Raw genomic sequence first — 22,281 nt, forward strand, 5'->3', positions numbered from 1 at the left:
GAGGTTTGTGGATTGAGTCAAAGAGGATATGAAGATATTTGTTGTGAGAGCAGAGGACAGGGTTAGATGGAGGCAACTGATTCACTGTGCCGAACCCTAAAGGAAAAGAAGAAGCAGTTTAGCTCTATTGATAATTCCCTGATAATGAAACACAAAACATACAAAACCCTTTTGTTTTTCTTTTCAGCTCCCTTTCCCTTCGCACTGCAGGACCTTTTGTGCACTAATAATGACTTTCCTCCTAGAGCCCACTGTTTGGTCAGATGGTAAGTTTGAGCAACTGTTTCTACAATTTATAGCATCTATATCAAGGAATATTTGTCAAAGAATGCTGTTAGTTTTAAACATTTACCAAAACATCATCTGATAGTCACATAAAGGCACATATGGATTGACCACAATTTTAATTTTAACGACATGAGCTTTTGAATTTTTGTTTTTTTTAATGCTAACACAATTTGTGGTCATTTTTTAACCCTATTCAATATAAGATGGAAAGGGTATGTACAAAGGGTGTGTGTGTGTGTGTTTTTGTGTATAAAGGGGTGTGTGTGTGCGTGTGTGTGTGTGTGTGTGTGTATTAGAGGTGTCAGTTGATTAAACGTTTTAATCGTAATTAATCGCATGACTTCAATAATTAACTGACGATTAATCGCACATTTTATATCTCAATTTATATCTAAATTTACAATAAAATGTAAAAAAAAAAATTCCACCCAATTTAAATATGGTTTTATTTTTTAGTCATTGATAGAGTAATTTCATAACAATTCAATAAAGTTTTAAAAAAATCATTGACATAGTAATTTCAAAACAATTCAATAAAAACAAAGTTAAAAAAAAATCAAATATGTACTGTACTGTAAAACCAAACCAAAGTGTGACCAATTTGTTTTGGTCATTTTTATGTCAATATAACATGGCATAATTGCATTTGTAAGACGATGGTGACAGCTGAGTGCATTTGTCTTTTCATATTAGGAGCTGCCAAATTTTTAACATGAAGTAATTTGTGAAATTATGCACATTTTTAAAACTTTAAAATATAACATTCCCCACACATATATGCATTCGCTGAAAGCTTTTATTTTGGTAAGTTTAATAGGATGTGCGTTGTAAAATGACGACTCTTTACTGCATATGAACCAGAAACGATCGGTGTTCTTTTCATATTAAAAGAGCTATGTCATTTTAAACAAGTTTCTGTACATTTTAAAATTGTAAAATACAACTTGACGCCAGTTCCCAGAAATATATGCAGTATAATTAGGGCCCGAGCAGCGACCGCTGCTTCTTCTTCTTTTTCTTCTTCTTCTTCTTCTTCTTCTTCTTCTTCTTCTTCTTTATTCTTCTTCTTCTTCTTTATTCTTCTTCTTCTTCTTTATTCTTCATTCTTCTTCATTCTTTATTCTTCTTCTTCTTTATTCTTCTTCTTTGTTCTTCTTCTTCATTCTTCTTCTTTATTCTCTGCAAACGATCGCGATTTTGGGTACCTAAAAATTCACGAAAACTCACCGAACTTTGCACACTCCTCAGGCCCGGCGAAAAATTTTATACGTTAGTCTATAGCGCCCCCTAGGTAGAAAAATAAAAACTAAGCCCGGCACGTTTAAGCTAGAGCAACGAAAATTGGCAGGCACGTGTAGCACCCCGAGACGCACAAAAAAAGTCTGTTGCGACCATGTAGCTAAAATGTACAGGAAGTGAGCTAGGAATTTTTTAATGTCCAATTTTGGCCTATTATGGCAAATTCACTGTGGCCATGCTTTTCCCCCCTCTGCAAACATTTTTCATCCAATTGACTTCAAACTTGGCATTTATCATCTCAAGACCAGAGAGAACAACTGGGCAAGAAGTCTTGCCTTTTCGAAATACTATATGATGGGGGAGGGGCATCAAATATTGCCTTTAAAATATAATTTGTCCAGAAAGAGCAAATGATTAATAACTCCCATGTTCAAGCTCCAAAAAATCTCAAACTTCTCAGGCAACGTAATAGTCACGGCCTGAAATCTATATGATAAAATTCAGTTATACATATAGCGCTTCCTAGTGGTAACAATAAATGTCATACTTTACGTTTTTAGCTACTGCGCTGCGCTCGTTGAAGGGATCCAGTTAAAAATTGGTCAGAAAAGCCTTAAGATGTTGATCATGCCCCACACCGAATATTGTAAGTTTACGCCGAAGGGCGTGGCCGCTACGGTGCCGCAAATTCTGAAGATTTTTCGTGACAATAAAACCTGCATTAACTTGACCGAGATGATCCTATCTTCTCAAAATTTCACACATTTGATGAGAGTCCAGCCCTTAAGACATCTACGAACTTATATTTCATCTTACTGATCGCGCCACCTATTGGCAATTTTTTTTTCTTACGAATTTTCTTCTACATTTTTTTTCTCCAAACACGTTAACTGGACCTACCTCATATTTGCTCAGATAAGGTTTCGGCCTTCATGATGTCACAACACGAAGTTTGTGAGTTTTCGCGAATCGCTGTGGGCGTGGCTAAGCACTGTTCGCCAAGAAAACGCCAATTTTGAGGGCCTAAACCAGAACCGTACAGAAACACATGAAACTTGGGACACACGTCTGGTCTGGCAAAATGAGCAATATTTTATCGTGGATTGTGCTGTTTTTACAAAAATAACTCAATAGCGCCCCCTAGAAATTTTTAATGAAACAGCCCCAGTTGTACGTTTAAGCAAGAGCGACGAAAATTTTTAGGTGTAATAGGGAGCCCAAGACCTACAAAAAAGTCTCTTGGACCCATTTGTTAAAATGAACAGGAAGTGAGCTACGAATTTTTGAATGTCCCATTTTTTACGATTTTAGCACATTTACAGGGGGCATACTTTTGCCCGCTTCTCCTACACGTTTCATCCGACTGACTTCAGACTTGACCTCGGCCATGTCAAGACCTGAGCCAACGACAGGGGGAAAAATCTTGACTTTTCGAAATACTATATGATGAGGGCGGGGCATCAAATTTTGTGTTACTCCTTTCCTACAGGTAATTTAAAATACTTAGGTGTTAAAATTTCACCTAAGTTAACTGAATTAACTTCTTTAAATTTTTCACCATTATTGGATAGTATCCGTAGTGACCTGGAGCGCTGGAATAATCTTCCGATCTCTTTAATAGGACGGATAGCTACTATAAAAATGAAAGTTTTACCAAAGATTAATTATTTATTTTCAATGATTCCATTTAAACCTACGTCTAACTGGTTCCAATCGCTGGACTCTGCTATCATAAAATTCTATTGGAATAAAAAAAAAAAGCCAAAATTAGTCTATCTACTCTTCAGGAAAGTAAATCTAAAGGAGGTTTAGAGGCACCAAACTTTATGTACTATTATTTAGCTAATCAACTACAATATCTTGTGCTATGGACACAACCCAACAGAGATACTAACTGTTGGTTGGAATTGGAGCAGAAGGATTGTAATAATCTTAGACTGTCAGATTTACTCTTTATTACAAAATCAATAAGACGACATAATTGTTTTAAAAACCCAATGATAGCCGCCACCCTGACTGCCTGGTGGAAGGCATTAGAAATTACAAACTCCCAATTGGCGCCCTGTGGGCTCTCTCCCATTTGGCATAACCCCGACTTTCAACTTAATAATCAGTCGTTCCATTTAAGCCTATGGGAGCAGAAAGGAATTACCTTCATCATCTTTTCTCAGATAATAAGTTTTTATCGTATACAAACTTGGTCCAGAAATATTAAATAAAAAAGGGAAATTTCTTACATTATCTGCAAGTTAAAAATATGGTTAAGAAACAAATCCCAACACTTCAGGATACGCTCCAACTGCCTGTCTTAGCTAAAGATATTATAAAGCTTTCTCCAACAACAATAAAGAAAATATCAAAAATATATAAGTTATTTTTATACACAAATAAAACGTATTTACCGACTTCAAAATGGGAAAAAGACTTGTCTATAGTTCCGGAACCAGACTTTTGGACCCAAATCTGTGAAAATGTATTTAAAATGACCAAACAGACAAATTTGCAACTTATCCAATATAAGATACTTCATAGAACATATATTACACAATATATGATGAAAAAAATGGGACTCTCTGACTCCGACATTTGTCTCCAGTGCTCACAAAACACTGCCGATACTTATCTTCATGCTTTATGGTCATGTACTCCAGTGCTGCATTTCTGGACTAAAATCTTGGAAAAGCTCGCTGATATATTAAACTGTAGGCTTCCTTTATCTCCAAGATTGTGTTTACTAGGTGACTTAACAATAACTGAGCTACCATGTAAACAATCTCAATCTATATTTATAGCCCTTACTATTGCTAAAAAAATAATCCTTGTCAATTGGAAAAATAAACAATCTCTAAATATCGACCACTGGTTAAACTTACTAATAAATTATATCTCAATGGAAAAAATCTCTGCCTTAAATAAAAATCAAGTATCAAGATTTAAACAAATATGGTCTATGTACATAGAATATTTTAATCTCAATTTGGCAACTTAATCCTGCCAAGATTCTGCCTGTTAACGAGAGCCACCACATCGTTACAACTTCTGTTTTCGCTGCTTCTGTATTTGGTATTTTGTATCTGATTGTTTTTATTTTTATATAGTCAGGAACCTAGTTGCTGCTAGTGGGCTCGAGCATACCACACTATACGACACTATACTCATTAACTCCTTAAGATTTATTTCTAGTGGGCACTAAGCATCAACACTTGGTGTTACTGCATGCTAATTAGTCAATTTTCTTGACGCCGTCCCCTGTGGTCGGGCGGGGGTGGTTCTGCACCCCCCCCCTTGTCTGCTCGGTGGCGGTTGCGTCTTGGCCGCTCCCTGGGCCCCCTGTGGGGTGCGGTGTTGGGGTGCTTCCCCTGGTGCCCGGGGCGGTGCCGTCCCGGCGCGGTCCGCTGCTCCGTGCCCGGCGGCGCGGTTCGGGGTGGGTGGGCCTCCGGTGTGCCCCGTGGTTCCCTCTCCCCTCCCCCTTCCTCCCCCCCGTCGCCTCTCCCTCCTCGCCTCCTCCCGCCCATCCTCCTCTGCCTCCCGGTCCCTTTTCCCTTGTCGCCCTCCCTCCTCCCCCCCCCCCCATGCAGCCCCCTCCTGGCATGCAGCCGCCCTTTCGCCTTCTTGTCGTCTTCTCCCCCCCCCCCCCCCCCCCTTCCCTGTCTGCCCTGCGGCCCCTCCCCCTCCCTCTCCCTGGGCCTGGGGCTCCCTCCCCGGCCCGGGCGTCGGGCTCCGGGGGCCGGGCGAGGGTTTGGGGCCTGCCCCACTCCGGTAGAAATCCTGGCGCCCCGGGCGGGCTCCGGTGGCCGGTGGGCTGTCCGGTAGCCCTGCTGCGCTGGCTGTCCGCCCATTGTGGTGCCGGGTGGATGAGGTGGGGGGCGGGTGGGGGTGGGGGTGCTGGGGGGCGGGCGTGCCACCTACACCCGCCGGGTTGGGTGAGGCCCCGCTGGTCGCTCCTCTTACTCACTTCACTAGCTTGCACTATACACTTTGTAAATATACACATAGGGCACACAACACATTTCTTGGTGGGGTGGGGAAGGGTGGAAACACCGTCTTCACCCTTCAACTCCCTTCCAATTTTAATGCACCTCACGTCCAAGGGGAGTGGTGAGTTGGGGCGGGGAGCCATCAGAGGGGATGGACTGCAGTGCCCGGCAGCGCTGTGGTCCCCCCCATTTGTGTCCCTGCCCCACCACTTTGTCCCTCCATTCCCTTTTTTAATGCACCACACATATACATATTCATTTTTTTGGGGGGGATACGGGTGTGTCGGAGTAGGGGAAATTTTTTCCCTCTGCTCCGACTCACCTGCTCCCAATTTTAATGCACCACACGCACACACTTGTATATACACTGGGTGGGGCCACATTCACGGTGTAAGGGTAGAGCTCGCCAGTCGGCGAGCTGGCGGACTCAGTAACAGGGTTAGGTGTCACTAGTACTCTGGCGTGACGACCGGGGCCTCTCCCCACCGGGCTCGGTGTTCTGGTGTTCCGCCTTCTCCCCTGGTGCTTCCTCCTCTGCTTCCCCCCTCCCGCCGCTGTGCTACTCTCGCGCGGCTGGAGGTGGGGTGGGCACATCTTCCCTCTCTGCGCTGCTGCCCGGTGCCGGGGGGGGGGGTTCTCGCGGGGGGCCGGGTTCGCGGGGGCGGGGGGTGGCCGTCGGGGGGGGGGGGGCGGCTTGTTTGGGGGGGGGGGGTGTAGGTATGGGTGGGGGGGGGGGGGGGGGTTGGGTGCTGGGGGTCGGGGTGTGTTCGGGGGTTTGGGGGTCGGGGGTGGTGGGGCCTGGGTCGTGGTGGATAGCGGGTTTGGGTGGGGTGCGGGGGGGGTCGTGGGGGGGTGGGGGCTGGGGACCGGTGGGGCGCTGTGGGGGCCCGCTGGGCCTCGTTCTGCGGCCTTGGGCTCGGGGGTGTGGGCCGGGGCTGGGGCGGGGGTGTTCCGGGTGTCTGGGTCGGCTCGCCGACCGGTGTCCGCTCGGGTGGCTTGGGGGTGGCCTTGGTGCTGCCGCGGCCTGGGGATTCCGGGGGGGGTGGGGGGGGGGGGGGAGTGCTCGCTTTGCTGGACCGCGGTTGACGGCTTCTTTCTTTGGTGGTGGTCCTTATGCATGCCAGATCCGTCGCACCAGCATCTACTGAAACTCAACAGAAGTACCCTCTCCCTCCCACAGCCCCTTGAATCAGTTGGTGCTGGTGTCTGTGGTTCTCACTTTGCTTTATCTATCCTTCCCTCCTTCCTCTCTTTAGTTTTTCCTCTGGTCACTTGAGATCTTAATTTATTAGAAGTACGAGGTTTCTGGGGTTGGCATAAGACTCTGGTTTTGTAACCACGTAGGAGGGGTCTTGTTGGTGCTGGACTTCACTTTGATGGATTGGATGTACTGGCTTCTATGGATCTCACTCTGCCTTATCGATCCTTCCCTCCTTCCTCTCTTTAGTTTTTCCTCTGGTCTCTTGAGATCTCGCTAAATTTGCTGGAATTTAGAGGCTTCCGGGGTTGGCGTAACACTTTGATTTTGTAATCATGGGGAAGGCAGGAAGTGTTTGGTCGGTGCTGGATTTCACTTTGATTTACCTTTCTTTTCTCTTTATTTCTTTTTTTTTTCTGACCTTTTCTCTGGTCTCCTGACCATTTAAACCTCACGACTCTGGCAAGATTCTGAAGTACCTGGTTAAGGCGAAGGGTAATGGGATATTTATAAGGTTTTAGGTGAATGAATGAGTATAAATTTATACGTATTTGCACGCGCACGCACGCAAACGCACACACGCAAACGCACGCACGCACGCAAACGCACGCACACATACACACACAAAAAAAAAAAAAAAGAGCAATGATGACAAGACATTGAATCGGTAAGACTACCGAATGAACAATTCTGAGCTCTTTAAAAAAAAAAAAAAAAAAAAAAAAATATATATATATATATATATTTTTGTTTCGCAATGAAAAAGGATATGCTTAATAACTCCCCGGTCCAAAAAATCCCAAACTTGACATGTATGTTTAAAAGTCAAGGCCTGAAGGTATCTCTATGACAACATTCAGTTATATATGCAGCGCCAGCTAGCCCTTGAGGCGTGAAAAAAAAAATATCCCACTTACGGTATTTTTACAAAAATTGTAAACACGTTTCGCAATGAAAAAGGATATGCTTAATAACTCCCCGGTACATGCTCCAAAAAATCCCAAACTTGACATGTATGCTTATAATCAAGGCCTGAAGGTATCTCTATGACAACATTCACTTATAAATACAGCGCCACCTAGCCCTTGAGGCATAAAAAAAAAAAAACACACATACGGTATTTTGTACAAAAAATGTAAACTCATTATAAGTGTGATAACTAAGTCATTTATGAATATTCTTTTAGTTTCCACCACTCAAAATGTTCACTGGCATCAGACCTATCCAAACATGCATACTTTTTTATTTGGTTTGATTTAATTTTGATAGCCTCGATGGACAATAAAAGCAACATTTTGCAATGAGTACGAGCGATGATGAGTACATATATTTTTACAAAAAATACCAATCAGGGCAACTTATTGCCTAAAAATAAAAAAGGATGCTGATTTTTGCAGATCTTAACGTTCACCAAAACCCATTGAGCTTGACACATTCATCACACCTGGCAAAGAAAATCCACATGTAAAGGTTTATCATGTAGGGCTGCACGATATTGGAAAAACATGCGATATGCGATATACTTGCTGAACATAGCGATATCGATATTATTGCGATATTTAACATTTACCTAAAGAAATTACTTTTTATTACCTAATGAAAGAAAAACATTTTTCATGGGGCAAAATAAGCAACCTTCATGTAATCTTAGTTAATTAATTGTAATTATGTCTTGATAATTTTTAACTATTGAATGGCGATGCACATTTTAGTTAGCATCTGACTGGCCAAATTAAAATAAAAAGCATAAAATTCCATAAAAAAATTCTTGCGTGCCTTTGCGATATGCATATTGCAAGGGCCAATATCGCGATATCAATATTTTTTCGATATATTGTGCAGCCCTATTATCATGCCATTTTCAAAAAAATTATGCTTCCAATGTGACAGTACCCCAACGTGCCAGTCCCACAACGTGCAAGTACCCCAACGTGGCACGGGCTGCGAGGGCCCTTTATAGCTGCTCGCATCTCTAGTTGGTATCTTGGTGACATATCTGGCCGCGTCTTTTGTGTTGTTTTGGGGATTTTTTTTTTTTTTTTTTTTATCCCACACGCACTCACTCACACAAGTTTACATCATGTAAACTGTTTTGGGGGTTAGTTGGATATGAGCGCGTATCTGGCAACCCACCTAACGTCTAATGACGTCACGTGACAACCCTCCCGCTGCAACAATAAGAAGGAAGTAGAGCAACATGCGTGCAATATGGAAGTATCCCGCACATCTGCGTCTTCTTAAACTGCAGCGGCCCCTCAATTAGTTGAGAAGAAAAACACCAAAAGTCGCCGACGTATGACTTTGGATTTGAGGTTGATGCGCAGGGATTGAGATGCCGAAACAGTTTCCAGACGAAAGGGGAACACATCCAACTTAGCGAAACATGGACATCCAGACTTGTACAAAGAATTCAAAGCAAGTGCATTTGAATTCCCGTGTTATTGTTTTCCATATCTAAACTAATAACATTAGTATGATGACCCCACACTAAATAAGCGAAGTAACGTTTGCGTTATGTTCAGCCTCGTCTGTCCCGCATAATAAAGTTAGGAAATTTTGCCGGGCAGCTAATTTACTGAAGTTAGGTTTCTCCAGAAATTGCGTGGGAATGCTGAAAGCTGAATGCTAATAGCTGAATGAAGCCGAATGCTAATAGCTGAATGCTAATGAAGGAAACAAAAAAACTGTGAAAATTACAAAGTAATTACCTATTAATTACTAGTAATATTAGTAGTAGTAGTAGTCGTAGTAGTAGTAGTAGTAGTCGTAAAAACAGTAGTAGTATTACTAGTAATTATTAAGTAGTAACTTGTAGTTAAATGATTGTGACATTTTATGTAATTGTAGTGAACAACAAATATAAAACCAAACAAACAAAAGAATATTTTTTGAGTACAATACTGTATGTGTTCATGCAATCTACTACAAAGTTGAGCCAAACTGAAACTAAACTAATTAGATCGATATTTTAGTGCCAGTATTGATCTGGTATCGATACTGTCGAGGTATCAATAATATCGATAATCTAACTTGTCGGGCTAAAAGTCATGGCTTATGGTGTAGTCATATTTAAAAGTGACATCTGATGGTGAACACTGAATGGACACTGGCAAAAAGAATTGCCTGCAACATGGCCTAATAACTACCAATGGTTGAAGCTCCACTTTCTGTCAAGCTGCTTGTCAAAGCTTTCTCTCTGCTCTTGTGTAAAAAAAAACAAAAAAACAAAACAAAAAAAATTCAAAAATAAAAACAAAACAAAAAAAACCGAACATGTACACGTGTTTGGGAGTGAAATGCAAAGTATTCAACGTTTTTGGGTTTGAATGTGAATTGCTCATTTAAAACTTTAAAAACTCATAAATGGTCAAACAAAAACACTATTGTGAAGATATTTTGTGTCAAATTATTACAAAGCGCAACTATAAAGAATTATACAATGACTACTATATGAAATCAAAGTTGTGTTAAAACATTTCCCAACGAGGGATCGAACCATGATCTCCCGCGGGCCAATCCATTGCTTTAACCGTTCAGCTATCATGGACATGTAGATGACAATGACAATACATATTATTGTATTTAGTAAGTTGGTTTAAATTTATATCGCTTAGCATAAATTCACTTCAATGAAATTATAGAATGCATTATGCAATATGGATTCATTTTGAAGAAATAGTTTGTCAAATGACATTTAACGAAACAGATGTTAACTTGTTGTATAGGTCGCTTGCACATCGTAATGCATCATGGGAGTTTTTTCTTCGGGCGCCATATTGGGTGGCCCGCCGGTTCACAAGGTACACTCGCGAGTTACATGGTAGAGCTTATCAACCTGATGTCATTTTCGCAGTATTTTCACGATTTACCGGAAGATCAAAAACAACGATACAGGCAGAAGGTGTCTATGTGTGGCTGGATTGATCCTAATTACGTCCTGACCAAGGGTGATTTTTTTTTGACGGAGAAAGCTTGCTGGCCAAATGTGACTTCTCTGGACATTTTTCACTACCTCGTGTTGACAACATGCTCCATAACACGCCAACAAATCCCTGGAGGCTTACAATTATTTTGTAAGCGGGTGGATACAGAGTGTAAACTTTAACATCGCATCAGAAGAAACTGTTGTTGTTGCACGTAAGTAAACCACATGGTGTTGGTAATTCTGCACACAAAAATGTTGATTTGTTCTCAGGCTTCCTGATATTATTGTGTTTACATGCACAGCTGGATTTACCTGATGTGGTTTTTCTAACAATTTTATAACAGGCAAATATGGCAGAGCGTATAGGAATAAAAAGTAACTATGCACAGCCTCCCCGTGGCTTAATTAAATTTAATGCTACCCTTTCACTAGTTACATGTTACTTAATCAACTTATTCTAAATGGTTAAGGTTAACCACTCTCAGAGGACGTATTTTTAGTTTCAGTTTCCAGTACAATAAAACGTGTTCATGGTAACTACTGAGCATACTGACAGCTTTTGTTATGATCTCACGGTTAAGGAGGCTGTCACAACACCCAATTTCTGTCTGGTGCCGGATGGCAACAATTCCCATCACTTGTCACGACAACACCAATATTATTACCAGGTATGTATGGCTTTACTTTTTGTAGTTTCTTATTTAATTCTATGTTTCATATTTTCATTACAATGTTTGTAATATTTTCAGATTCAGGCACAGATGAGTTTAACTGGATGGGACTTCTGCGACTTTGTGGTGTGGACAAAGTGTGATATTTACATTGAGCGAGTCCACCCAGATCGCTCGTTTTGGCCAGCTGGAAAAGCCAGAGTTTTTTTTCCCAAAAAGCCCTCCTTACCTGAACTGCTCGGGAGAGCATTTACTAGATCAGCAGTGGACTTCCAGTGTTCCTGCTCAGCCGCTGTCACCTACCACTTGCTCATGTACTTCAAAGACGCGGAGTAAAATAGTTTTTTGTGCTGCAGCAGATTGTAAAATCAAATGATATCACTTGAAGTGTGCCAATCTAGACTGCCAAAAGGACAGTGGTTTTGTGACAAGTGTGAAACAAGGATTATTGGGAAAACTGTAACACAGTACTGGTACTTGTCTTACATTAAACAAATTTAAAAGAGAGCAACTTTTTCCTCTGTACATAGCATAATGAAAGTCATTGCGTACCCCATCAACATTACATCATACCGTCATACTTTTAAAATAATGGCCTAATATTTTGACACAAATTATCAACCCTCGTGAGTATAAGCAGTAAGGAATGAATATATATATATATATATATATATATATATATTTTTTTTTTAATGTAAATATCTCAGGATGGTAGGCACCTGTGCTAAAATAAACTACATTAATTAACAGTTCAATTTTATCCCTGAAATTACTACATCTAATCATTATTCACTTCATTTTTTGTGCTTTTAGAAATAATAGAGATTTATGCCATTATTTTAAGAGGGACCATATTGCACATTGAGTCAAATCCTGTCATTTGTATTATGTATAGCTTTGTAAACAAACCCAACATTAGAATTTGTATAATCGCTGCCTTTATTAGCTCCAAACAAACAGTCGCATGTTGTCCTCCTCCAATGCTTTGATGCTCACCTTCGTTTCCATCATGTCATTGGCAATCAAGTTGGTTTGGCATGAGATCCCTAAAGAAATAAAAATAAAAAAATAAAAAAGATAACAAAAAAAATACGGTACCAGTAATAGGTTTAATATAGTACTGTTCCTGTAACCAGCCTTTTTTTGTCAGTGTAAAAGAAATGTACACATTTTGTTGCATTTTTTAATGTATGAACATTGCTACAGGCAAATACTTATTTCTATAAACACTTCCAAATGTCTCTAAAATATAAGGTGCGTGTACACACACAAACATAAACACATACATTCATTCATGCATACAATATATCATGTAATGAATTCTGAGTGGCATACCAGAGTCAATGATGTCAGCAGTACTTGAGGGTACAGGTTACTGGAGCCATCTGGCTGCATAAATGCAACAAACTCTCTGCCACTTCGAGTCGTCTTTTCTTTGCTTGTCTCTCCTGTGCACGTTCATATCTTGGCACCGACTGGGCTGAGACATAGATGTTGTAACTTGGGACCCAACTTTAATGTTGGAGTCCAGTCGGGATGATTGGACAGAAAAACGGGCGCAGGGCGACCTGTTAAAATAAACAAATATATAAACAAATAAAATATGGAAAGACTGGTTATTTTGCCGCAGTAGGGTGGCCGTGAATAAGTTCTTTAGCATAATGTGTAGGCTACCGGGGGTCTGTTTTCTTGCATCACCCCCGGGGGTCTGTTTTCTTGCATCACCCCCTTCTGTCTCTTTTTTTCCAAGTTTACATTTTGCCACCAAAAATCATGTTATCGGCATTAAGAGCCCAAGATTAATCCATCCAATTTCAGCAGTAAACACTTTGCACTGGCACTACTTTGGGTGAAAATGTTCGATGTTAGCTTTCGGCTAACGTCCGCTAGCCAGCTTGTACTACAGAACTTGCTTGCTCATGAATCCAAAACATAAGCAACTTGCTCATATATGGGCGGTCGAAACGTTATTAATCCTCATGCATTAAATAAAGGTTAACAAGCTTACCGCTCACAAAGTGATCGCTGCACACACGAGCCCAAAGTAACGACTTCCCTCCGGAGTCCGCACTCCTCTGTCTCCAGGCCCTGGTTCCTAATTATTTTCGGAATTCGGAAAAGAAAGACTGACCATTTTCTCCCTTGGCTTTGTTCGACTAGCCAATAATGCAGCAACAATGTACCATTTTAAACGCAGACAACAAACGTCATATACGTATTTGAACGAATCGCTAAGTGGAGGTGGAGGCCACCCAGGATGGCGACAACAACAAATCCGTGGCTGAAGTGACGACATGTGCAAGCGACCTATTATGATGAAACTGGAAAAAAAAAAAAATGTTGCTCCATCGGGGGTTTGAAACGGCGAACCATTCGTAGGGCTGTCTTTGCTCTGCACCTGGCTCAAGCGCTTAACCCCGCGAGCCAACCGGACCTGTGAGCATCAGAGCGAATTGGCGTATTTGTAATTTAAAGTGTCACCTAATGCTGAGCAATCAGCGCTGATTTGGGACACGTGTTTGATCATGTCAGTATAACGCATTTCCTGGTATGATAGTCAGGTGGTATACTTAATATCCGTTTACATGATTGCCACGGACATATGTGCAATGTACAGTCGGCGGTGGGCTTTGAACCTGCGACCTCCTGCTTACTGTACATGCACTCTCCCAACTGCGCCACTGAGCAGTATCAGAAAGCTGGTCTAGACGGTCTGTTGTATGGCAGTGGGCGTGGAAAATGGTACTTAAAAAAAATGTCAGTCCCATTAAAAATGAATGGGGAAAAGTTGATCTTTAACATTAAATTATGCGAGTACTGTAAGTAATATGGAGTCAAACGATAAATACCCCGAAAGGCGTGAATTTTGTCAGTAAGTTGAAATTTGAACGGTGTAAATCGTAAGTATTATGTAGGAGTAGTTTGATTGCAAAAAGTGTTGAGAATAAAATGCTTTCAGCATTCCCACAATAATAAGATGAAAGAATCTCAATAACGTATGTGGGAATGCTTTCAGCATTCCCACAATAATAATAATAATAATAACTAGAGCTGCGAGCAGCTATAATCGGCCCTCGCAACCAGGGCCACATTGGGGTACTTGCACGTCTGGGTACTGTCACGTTGGGGTACTGTTAACTCATTCACTCCCAGCCATTTTCACAGAAGCAGTCCCGTTCGCTCCCGGCTGTTTTACTGGATTTTGACTGATTTTGCAAGGCCCACAGAATATTGTGTTCTATTGCTATAAAAGCATGGAACCTATCAAAAGAAAAATTAAAGTCTCTTCTTTTGTCAAGAAAAAAAGTATGTTTCTGTTTTGCAGCAATTAGCATTAGAAGAGAGCTAAGTTTCATCAGTTTTCATAAATCTATTTAAAATTGTAAGTAATTGAGCTTTTTTTCTACATGACCCTGGTTGATCTCCTTTGTTCTGCTGCCACCTGCTGGCCGTTTGTGTAATAACTACCATTTCTGCAACCGTTCTTTGCAGTTGAGAGGCTGCATCAAAGACTTCTGTATGATCTAGCATTAAAAAAACAAAAAAACGTATAAATATGTCTTTGGGACACTTAGAACATTAAAAAAACGTATTTATACGTTATTGGGAGTAAATGAGTTAATATAAGAACCGTCTAAATTGTAAACGGTTTTACCATGCCTTGTGCGTGCAAAGTTTCACGAAAAGTCAATTAATCTTTATTTATAAACGCTTTCAAACAGCCTTAGCTGTCACAAAGTGCTTTACAGAAACACAGCAAAACTAACATAAAAGATTAACAGCAATACAGTACAATACAATACAATTGTACAAAAAAATATTCTTCCATTACTGCTACATATGCTTTGATGTTTGAAGCAGTTATCGATGAAAGAGGACAGAATCAGTCTCGTTTCAGCAGCAGGTGCATAATTCCCAAAATCAAATCAAATGGCAGACTTCCTGTTTGGGTTAGCATTTGGTTCCAATACGTTTTTGTACATCGTGGGCTCTTATGCCTCCACATTATCATGGCGCTAGGTGAAACGTACAACTGGGAATGCTTCGGTAAAGAGGAATTTTTTAACTGAAAATGTGATGCCCGGCCCCTGGGGGACTTCCCGTTGGTTTTCGCACATGGCACACAGACTTTTTTTTTTTTTTTTTTTGTACATCGTGGGCTGTTATGTATCCACATTTTCGTAGCTCTGGGTGCTTTTTGCAAAACTGGGACTGCTTCATTAAAGAAGGAATTTTTTCCTTGGCAAACAGTGCATGCCACTACAACAGCGTGCAACGAAATAAAAAGCTTTCAATAATTTTTTATCTCCACATCTTCAGATGAAACACGCCAAGTTAGTAGATGATCGGATAAATTGTAAAGGAGGAGTTCGTTAAAATAAGACCCCTATTAAACGGCCCAAAAATGGCAACAAGTTCCATTGTAAATCAAAATGGCGGACTTCGGACTTCCGGCTGATCTCCAACATGGCGGCAGTGTAAGAAGTGAGCTCTCAGACATCGAGACAAATAAAGCCTGCCTATCAGGTCAATTTGAGAAACTGAAGGAAGATACAAGAGTGCCATAGTAAGGGCAATGCTATTGCTAATATTAGCAATAGCATGCTAATGTAGCATTTGCATTCTAATCGAACATTAGCATTAGCATGCTAACTTAACATTAAAATTAGCATGCTAAGCTAACATTAGCATGCTAAGCTAACATTAGTATTAGTATACTAGCTTAGCATTAGCATGTTAGCATGCTAGCTTAGTATTAGCATGATAAGCTAAAATTAGCTTTAGCATACTAGCTTAGCATTAGCATGCTAACATTAACATTAGCATGCTAAGCTAACATTTGCATTAGCATGCTAGCTTGGTATTAGCATGCTAAGCTAACATTAGCATTAGCATGCTAAGATAAAATTAGAATCAGCATGCTAATCTAACATTAGCATTAGCATGCTAAGCTAGCATTAGCATGCTTAAGCTAGCATTAGCATGCTAACTCAGCACTAGCATGCTCACTTCCTGTTATTTCAGGTCACTTCCTGTTAAAATCGGGTCACTTCCAGTTGATATTAGGTCACTTCCTGTTGAAATAGGGTCATTTCCTGTTGAAATATGGTCACTTCCTGTTGATTTCAGGTCACTTCCTGTTGAAATCGGGTCACTTCCTGTTGCTTTTAGGTTACTTCCTGTTGAAATTAAGTCACTTCCTGTTGATATGAGGTCACTTCCTATTGATATAGGACACTTCCTGTTCAGGTCGGGGAATCATAATATAGAAGTAAATGGACAATGTAGAATGTGGGAAATAATCGTGTGCGAAATCGAGAATTGTGGGTAACGCGTGAATTTTGGGACTGAAAAGCTGGAAGAGCTCATGGCGTGAAATGGAATATATTGAAGTTGGAATGAAGTCAATCGGATAAATAATATGGAAGTAAATGGAAAATGTAGAATGTGGGAAATAATCGAGTGCAAAATCGAGAATTGTGGGTAACGCGTGAATTTTGGGACTGAAAAGCTGGAAGAGCTCATGGCGTGAAATGGAATATATTGAAGTTGGAATGAAGTCAATCGGATAAATAATATGGAAGTAAATGGAAAATGTAGAATGTGGGAAATAATCGAGTGCAAAATCGAGAATTGTGGGTAACGCGTGAATTTTGGAACTGAAAAGCTGGAAGAGCTCATGGCGTGAAATGGAATATATTGAAGTTGGAATGAAGTGAATCGGATAAATAATGTGGAAGTAAATGGAAAATGTAGAATGTGGGAAATAATTGGGTGCAAAATTGAGAATTGTGGGTAAGGTGTGAATTTTGGAACTGAAATGCTGGAATAGCTCATGGCATGAATTGCTGGAATATATTGAAGCTGGAATGATGTGAATCGGATGAATGATGTGGAAGTAAATGGAAAATGTAGAATGTGGGAAATAATCGGGTACGAAATCGGGAATTGTGGGTAAGGTGTGAATTTTGAACCTGAAAAGCTGGAATAGCTCATGGCGTGAAATGCTGGAATATATTGAAGCTGGAATGATGTGAATCGGATGAATAATGTGGAAGTAAATGGAAAATGTAGAATGTGGGAAATAATCGAGTACGTAATCTGGAATTGTGGGTAAGGTGTGAATTTTGAACCTGAAAAGCTGGAATAGCTCATGGCATGAATTGCTGGAATATGTTGAAGCTGGAATGATGTGAATCGGATGAATAATGTGGAAGTAAATGGAAAATGTAGAATGTGTATTTTAAAGTGTCACCTGATGAAAAGCCATCAGCGCTAATTTGGGACACGTGTTTGATCATGTCAGTATAACGCATTTCCTGGTATAATAGTCAGTTGGTATACTTAATATCCGTTTACATAATTGCCACGGACATATGTGCAATGTACAGTCGGCGGTGGGCTTTGAACCTGCGACCTCCTGCTTACTGTACATGCACTCTCCCAACTGCACGACTGAGCAGTATCAGAAAGCCAGTCAAGATGGTCTGTTGTTTGTATGGAAGTGGGCGTGGAAAATGGGACTTAGAAAAAATTCATTGTCAGTCCCATTAAACTGAATGGGGAAAAGTACATCTTTAACATTAAATTATGCGAGTACTGTAAGTAATATGAAGTCAAACGATAAATACCCCGAAAGGCGTGAATTTTGTCAGCAAGTTGAAATTTGAACGGTGTAAATCGGAAGTATAATGTAGGAGTAGTTTGATTGCAAAAAGTGTTGAGAATAAAATGCTATAAGTATAATAATAATAAAGGTTAGAAACAACAGCATCCCACAATAAAGGTTAGAAACAACATATGTGGGATGCTTTCAGCATCCCACAATAATAATAATAAAGGTTAGAAACAACATATGTGGGATGCTTTCAGCATCCCACAACTAGACTAAGCAATTTCTGAAGAAATTGCGTGGGATGCTGAAAGCTGAATGCTAATAGCTGAATGCTAAGCTGACTGCTAATAGCAGAATGATTGATAATACTCTGCTGCCACCTGCTGGCTGATTTTGAAACATGGAACCTAATAACTACCAATGGTTGAAGCCATCACTTTCTGTCAAGCTGCTTGTCTAAGCTTTCTCTCTGCTCTTGTGTAAAAAAAACAAAAAAACAAAAAAAACAACAACAAGTACACGTGTTTGGGAGTGAAATGCAAAGTATTCAACGTTTTTGGGTTTGAATGTGAATTGCTCATTTAAAACTTTAAAAACTCATAAATGGTCAAACAAAAACACTATTGTGAAGATATTTTGTGTCAAATTATTACAAAGCGCAACGATAAAGAATTATACAATGACTACTATATGAAATCAAAGTGCTAAAACGAACCATGATCTCCCGCGGGCCAATCCATTGCTTTAACCATTCAGCTATCATGGACATGTAGATGTAATGTAATTTAGAGGTGTCTTGCTGAACCAGCGAATGTGTCATTGAACATTAAATTGAATGCATTAAATAAAATGTATGTTAAATGAATAAAGAAAGATACATTAGTATTTGAATGCACCTCTCGTCGCGAGCGCTCGACACTTGCCGAGTGTCCAGGGAGTAGGAGCGTAATAAAGTGATTGCACTGAGGTTTAGTATATTAATTGTTTTATGTGAAACAATTGGAAAATATCCATGTCTGAAATGAAAGTTGGGGGTGACAAAAAATAAATAAATAAAAAAATCCCCACCGAGGTTCGAACCCGGGCTTGGGTGTAAAAATGCAACCTCAGGCAAGTTACTTACTCTGTGAGTTAATGGGGCTCGTTGCAAATCAGAGCAGATTGGCGTAAGGACATTGTGATGTCACGATGTCGCGTTTTCGTGCGCTATCCACTCAGATTCACACTATCTCTCATCACGTTTTATTTACAGAATCGATGGATGCACTTAGGGTTAGTATATTAATTTGTTTATGTAAAACATTTGAACAATGTCAATTTCTTAAATTAAAGTTGGAGGGGGGGATAACATTTCCACACTGAGATTTGAACTTTTTTTTATTTATTTATTTATTTTTACATGATTTACATAATTGATGGATGCATTGAGGTTTACTACATTAATTGTTTTATGTGAAACAATTGGAAAATATCCATGTCTGAAATGAAAGTTGGGGGTGACAAAAAAAGAAAAAATTCCCCACCGAGGTTTGAACCCGGGCTTGGGTGTAAAAATGCAACTGCAGGCAAGTTACTTACCGGGTGAGCTACTCTCCCAACTGCGCCACTGAGCAGTATCAGAAAGCCAGTCAAGATGGTCTGTTGTATGTATGGAAGTGGCCATGGAAAATGGGACTTAGAAAAAAATTCAGTGTCAGTCCCATTAAAACTGAATGGGGAAAAGTTGATCTTTAACATTAAATTATGCGAGTACTATAAGTAATATGAAGTCAAACGATAAATACCCCGAAAGGCGTGAATTTTGTCAGCAAGTTGAAATTTGAACGGTGTAAATCGGAAGTATAATGTAGGAGTAGTTTGATTGCAAAAAGTGTTGAGAATAAAATGCTATAATAAGTATCCCAGCATCCCACAATAAAGAGTGAAAAACATATGTGTGAAGGCCTCCAGCCTTCACACAATTAAAATTAATGTGCTGCCAAGGCCCCTCCGTGAGCCGGCACCTTAACGTGGTGGAGGGGTTTGCGTGTACCAATGATCCTAGGAGCTATGTTGTCTGGGGATTTATGCCCCTGGCTGGGTCACCCATGGCAAACAGGTCCAAGGTGAGGGGCCAGACTAAGAACGGCTCAGAAGACCCTTATGACAAAAACGAACTTTGGAGACGCGTTTCCCTCGCCCGGACGCGGGTCACCGGGGCCCCCCTCTGGAGCCAGGCCTGGAGGCGGGGCTCGCTGGCGAGCGCCTGGTGGCCGGGCCTGCACCCATGGGGCCCGGCCGGGCACAGCCCGAAGAGGCAACGTGGGTCCCCCTTCCCACGGGCTCACCACCGGTGGGAGGGGCCAAAGGGGTCGGGTGCAGTGTAGGCTGGGTGGCAGCCAAGGGAGGAGACCTTGGCGGACCGACCCCCAGCTACAGAAGCTGGCTCTTGGGACATGGAATGTCACCTCTCTGGCAGGGAAGGAGCCCGAGCTGGTGTGCGAGGCCGAGAAGTTCCGACAAGACATAGTCGGACTCGCCTCCACACACAGCTTGGGCTCTGGTACCAGTCCTCTTGAGAGGGGTTGGACTCTCTTCCACTCTGGAGTTGCCCACGGTGTGAGGCGCAGAGCAGGTGTGGGCATACTTATTGCCCCCCGGCTCGGCGCCTGTACGTTGGGGTTTACCCCGGTGGACGAGAGGGTAGCCTCCCTCCGCCTTCGGGTGGGGGGACGGGTCCTGACTGTTGTTTATGCATATGCAGCAAACAGCAGCTCAGAGTACCCACCCTTTTTGGAGTCCTTGGAGGGTGTGCTGGAGAGCGCTCCCTCTGGGGACTCCCTCGTCCTGCTGGGGGACTTCAACGCTCACATGGTGAATGACAGTGAGACCTGGAGGGGCGTGATTGGGAGGAACGGCCCCCCTGATCGGAACCCGAGTGGTGTTCTGTTATTGGACATCTGTGCTCGTCACGGTTTGTCCATAACGAACACCATGTTCAAGCATAAGGGTGTCCATATGTGCACTTGGCACCAGGACACCCTAGGCCGCAGTTCGATGATCGACTTTGTAGTCGTGTCATCGGATTTGCGGCCGCATGTTTTGGACACTCGGGTGAAGAAAGGGGCGGAGCTGTCAACTGATCACCACCTGGTGGTGTGTTGGCTCCGATGGTGGGGGAAGATGCCGGTCCGACCTGGCAGACCCAAACGTATTGTGAGGGTTTGCTGGGAACGTCTGGCGGAATCCCCTGTCAGAAAGAGTTTCAATGCCCACCTCCGGCAGAGCTTCTCCCTTCTCGGGGGAGGCGGGGGACATTGAGTCCGAATGGGCCATGTTCCGCGCCTCCATTGTTGAGGCGGCCGATCGGAGCTGTGGCCGTAAGGTGGTCGGTGCCTGTCGCGGCGGAAATCTTCGAACCCGCTGGTGGACACCAGCGGTAAGGGATGCCGTCAAGCTGAAGAAGGAGTCCTATCGGGCCTTTTTGGCCTGTCGGACTCCGGAGGCAGCTGACAGGTACCGGATGGCCAAGCGGAACGCGGCTTCGGCGGTTGCTGAGGCAAAAACTCGGACATGGGAGGAGTTCGGTGAGGCCATGGAAAACGACTTCCGGACGGCTTCGAGGAAATTCTGGTCCACCATCCGGCGTCTCAGGAGAGGAAAGCAGTGCAACATTAACACTGTGTATAGTGGCGATGGGGTGCTGCTGACCTCGACTCGGGACGTCGTGAAGCGGTGGGGGGAATACTTCGAAGACCTCCTCAATTCCACCAACACGTCTCCTTTTGAGGAAGCAGAGTCTGGGGACTCTGGGGTGGGCTCTCCTATCTCTGGGGTCGAAGTCACTGAGGTGGTTGGAAAGCTCTTCGGTGGCAGGGCCCCGGGGGTGGATGAGATCCGCCCGGAGTTCCTAAAGACTCTGGATGTTGTGGGGGTGTCGTGGTTGACACGCCTCTACAACATCGCGTGGACATCGGGGACAGTGCCTCTGGATTGGCAGACCGGGGTGGTGGTCCCCCTTTTTAAGAAGGGGGACCGGAGGGTGTGGTCCAACTACAGAGGGATCACACTCCTCAGCCTCCCTGGTAAGGTCTATTCAGGGGTGCTGGAGAGGAGGGTCCGTCGGGAGGTCGAATCTCGGATTCAGGAGGAGTAGTGTGGTTTTAGTCCTGGCCGTGGAACAGTGGATCAGCTCTACACCCTCCGCAGGATCCTCGAGGGTGCGTGGGAGTTCGCTCAACCAGTCCACATGTGTTTTGTGGATTTGGAGAAGGCATTCGACCGTGTCCCTCGGGGAGTTCTGTGGTGGGTGCTTCGGGAGTACGGGGTGCCGGGCCCCTTGATACGGGCTGTTCGGTCCCTGTACGACCGTTGCCAGAGTTTGGTCC

The 22,281-nt window shown here is 42.4% G+C and overlaps 1 protein-coding gene across 8 annotated transcripts in view; it reads left to right on the forward strand.

Annotated features, from left to right (window-relative positions):
• The window catches only part of rab3gap1 (RAB3 GTPase activating protein subunit 1), a 506,336-nt gene that overhangs the window by 10,101 nt on the left and 473,954 nt on the right, over window positions 1–22,281 (forward strand). For all 8 annotated transcript variants that reach the window (XR_013287215.1, XR_013287213.1, XR_013287212.1 and 5 more), the window contains one exon: window positions 188–266. Coding sequence is in view for 3 of the 8 variants with exons in the window: in XM_077536293.1 (XP_077392419.1) it covers window positions 188–266 (79 nt within the window). In the remaining 5 variants the exon portion in view is untranslated. The remainder of the gene's footprint in view (window positions 1–187; window positions 267–22,281) is intronic.

The sequence above is a fragment of the Festucalex cinctus genome, chromosome 11 (genome assembly GCF_051991245.1).
Source record: "Festucalex cinctus isolate MCC-2025b chromosome 11, RoL_Fcin_1.0, whole genome shotgun sequence".
NCBI classification, from domain to species: Eukaryota; Metazoa; Chordata; class Actinopteri; order Syngnathiformes; family Syngnathidae; genus Festucalex; species Festucalex cinctus.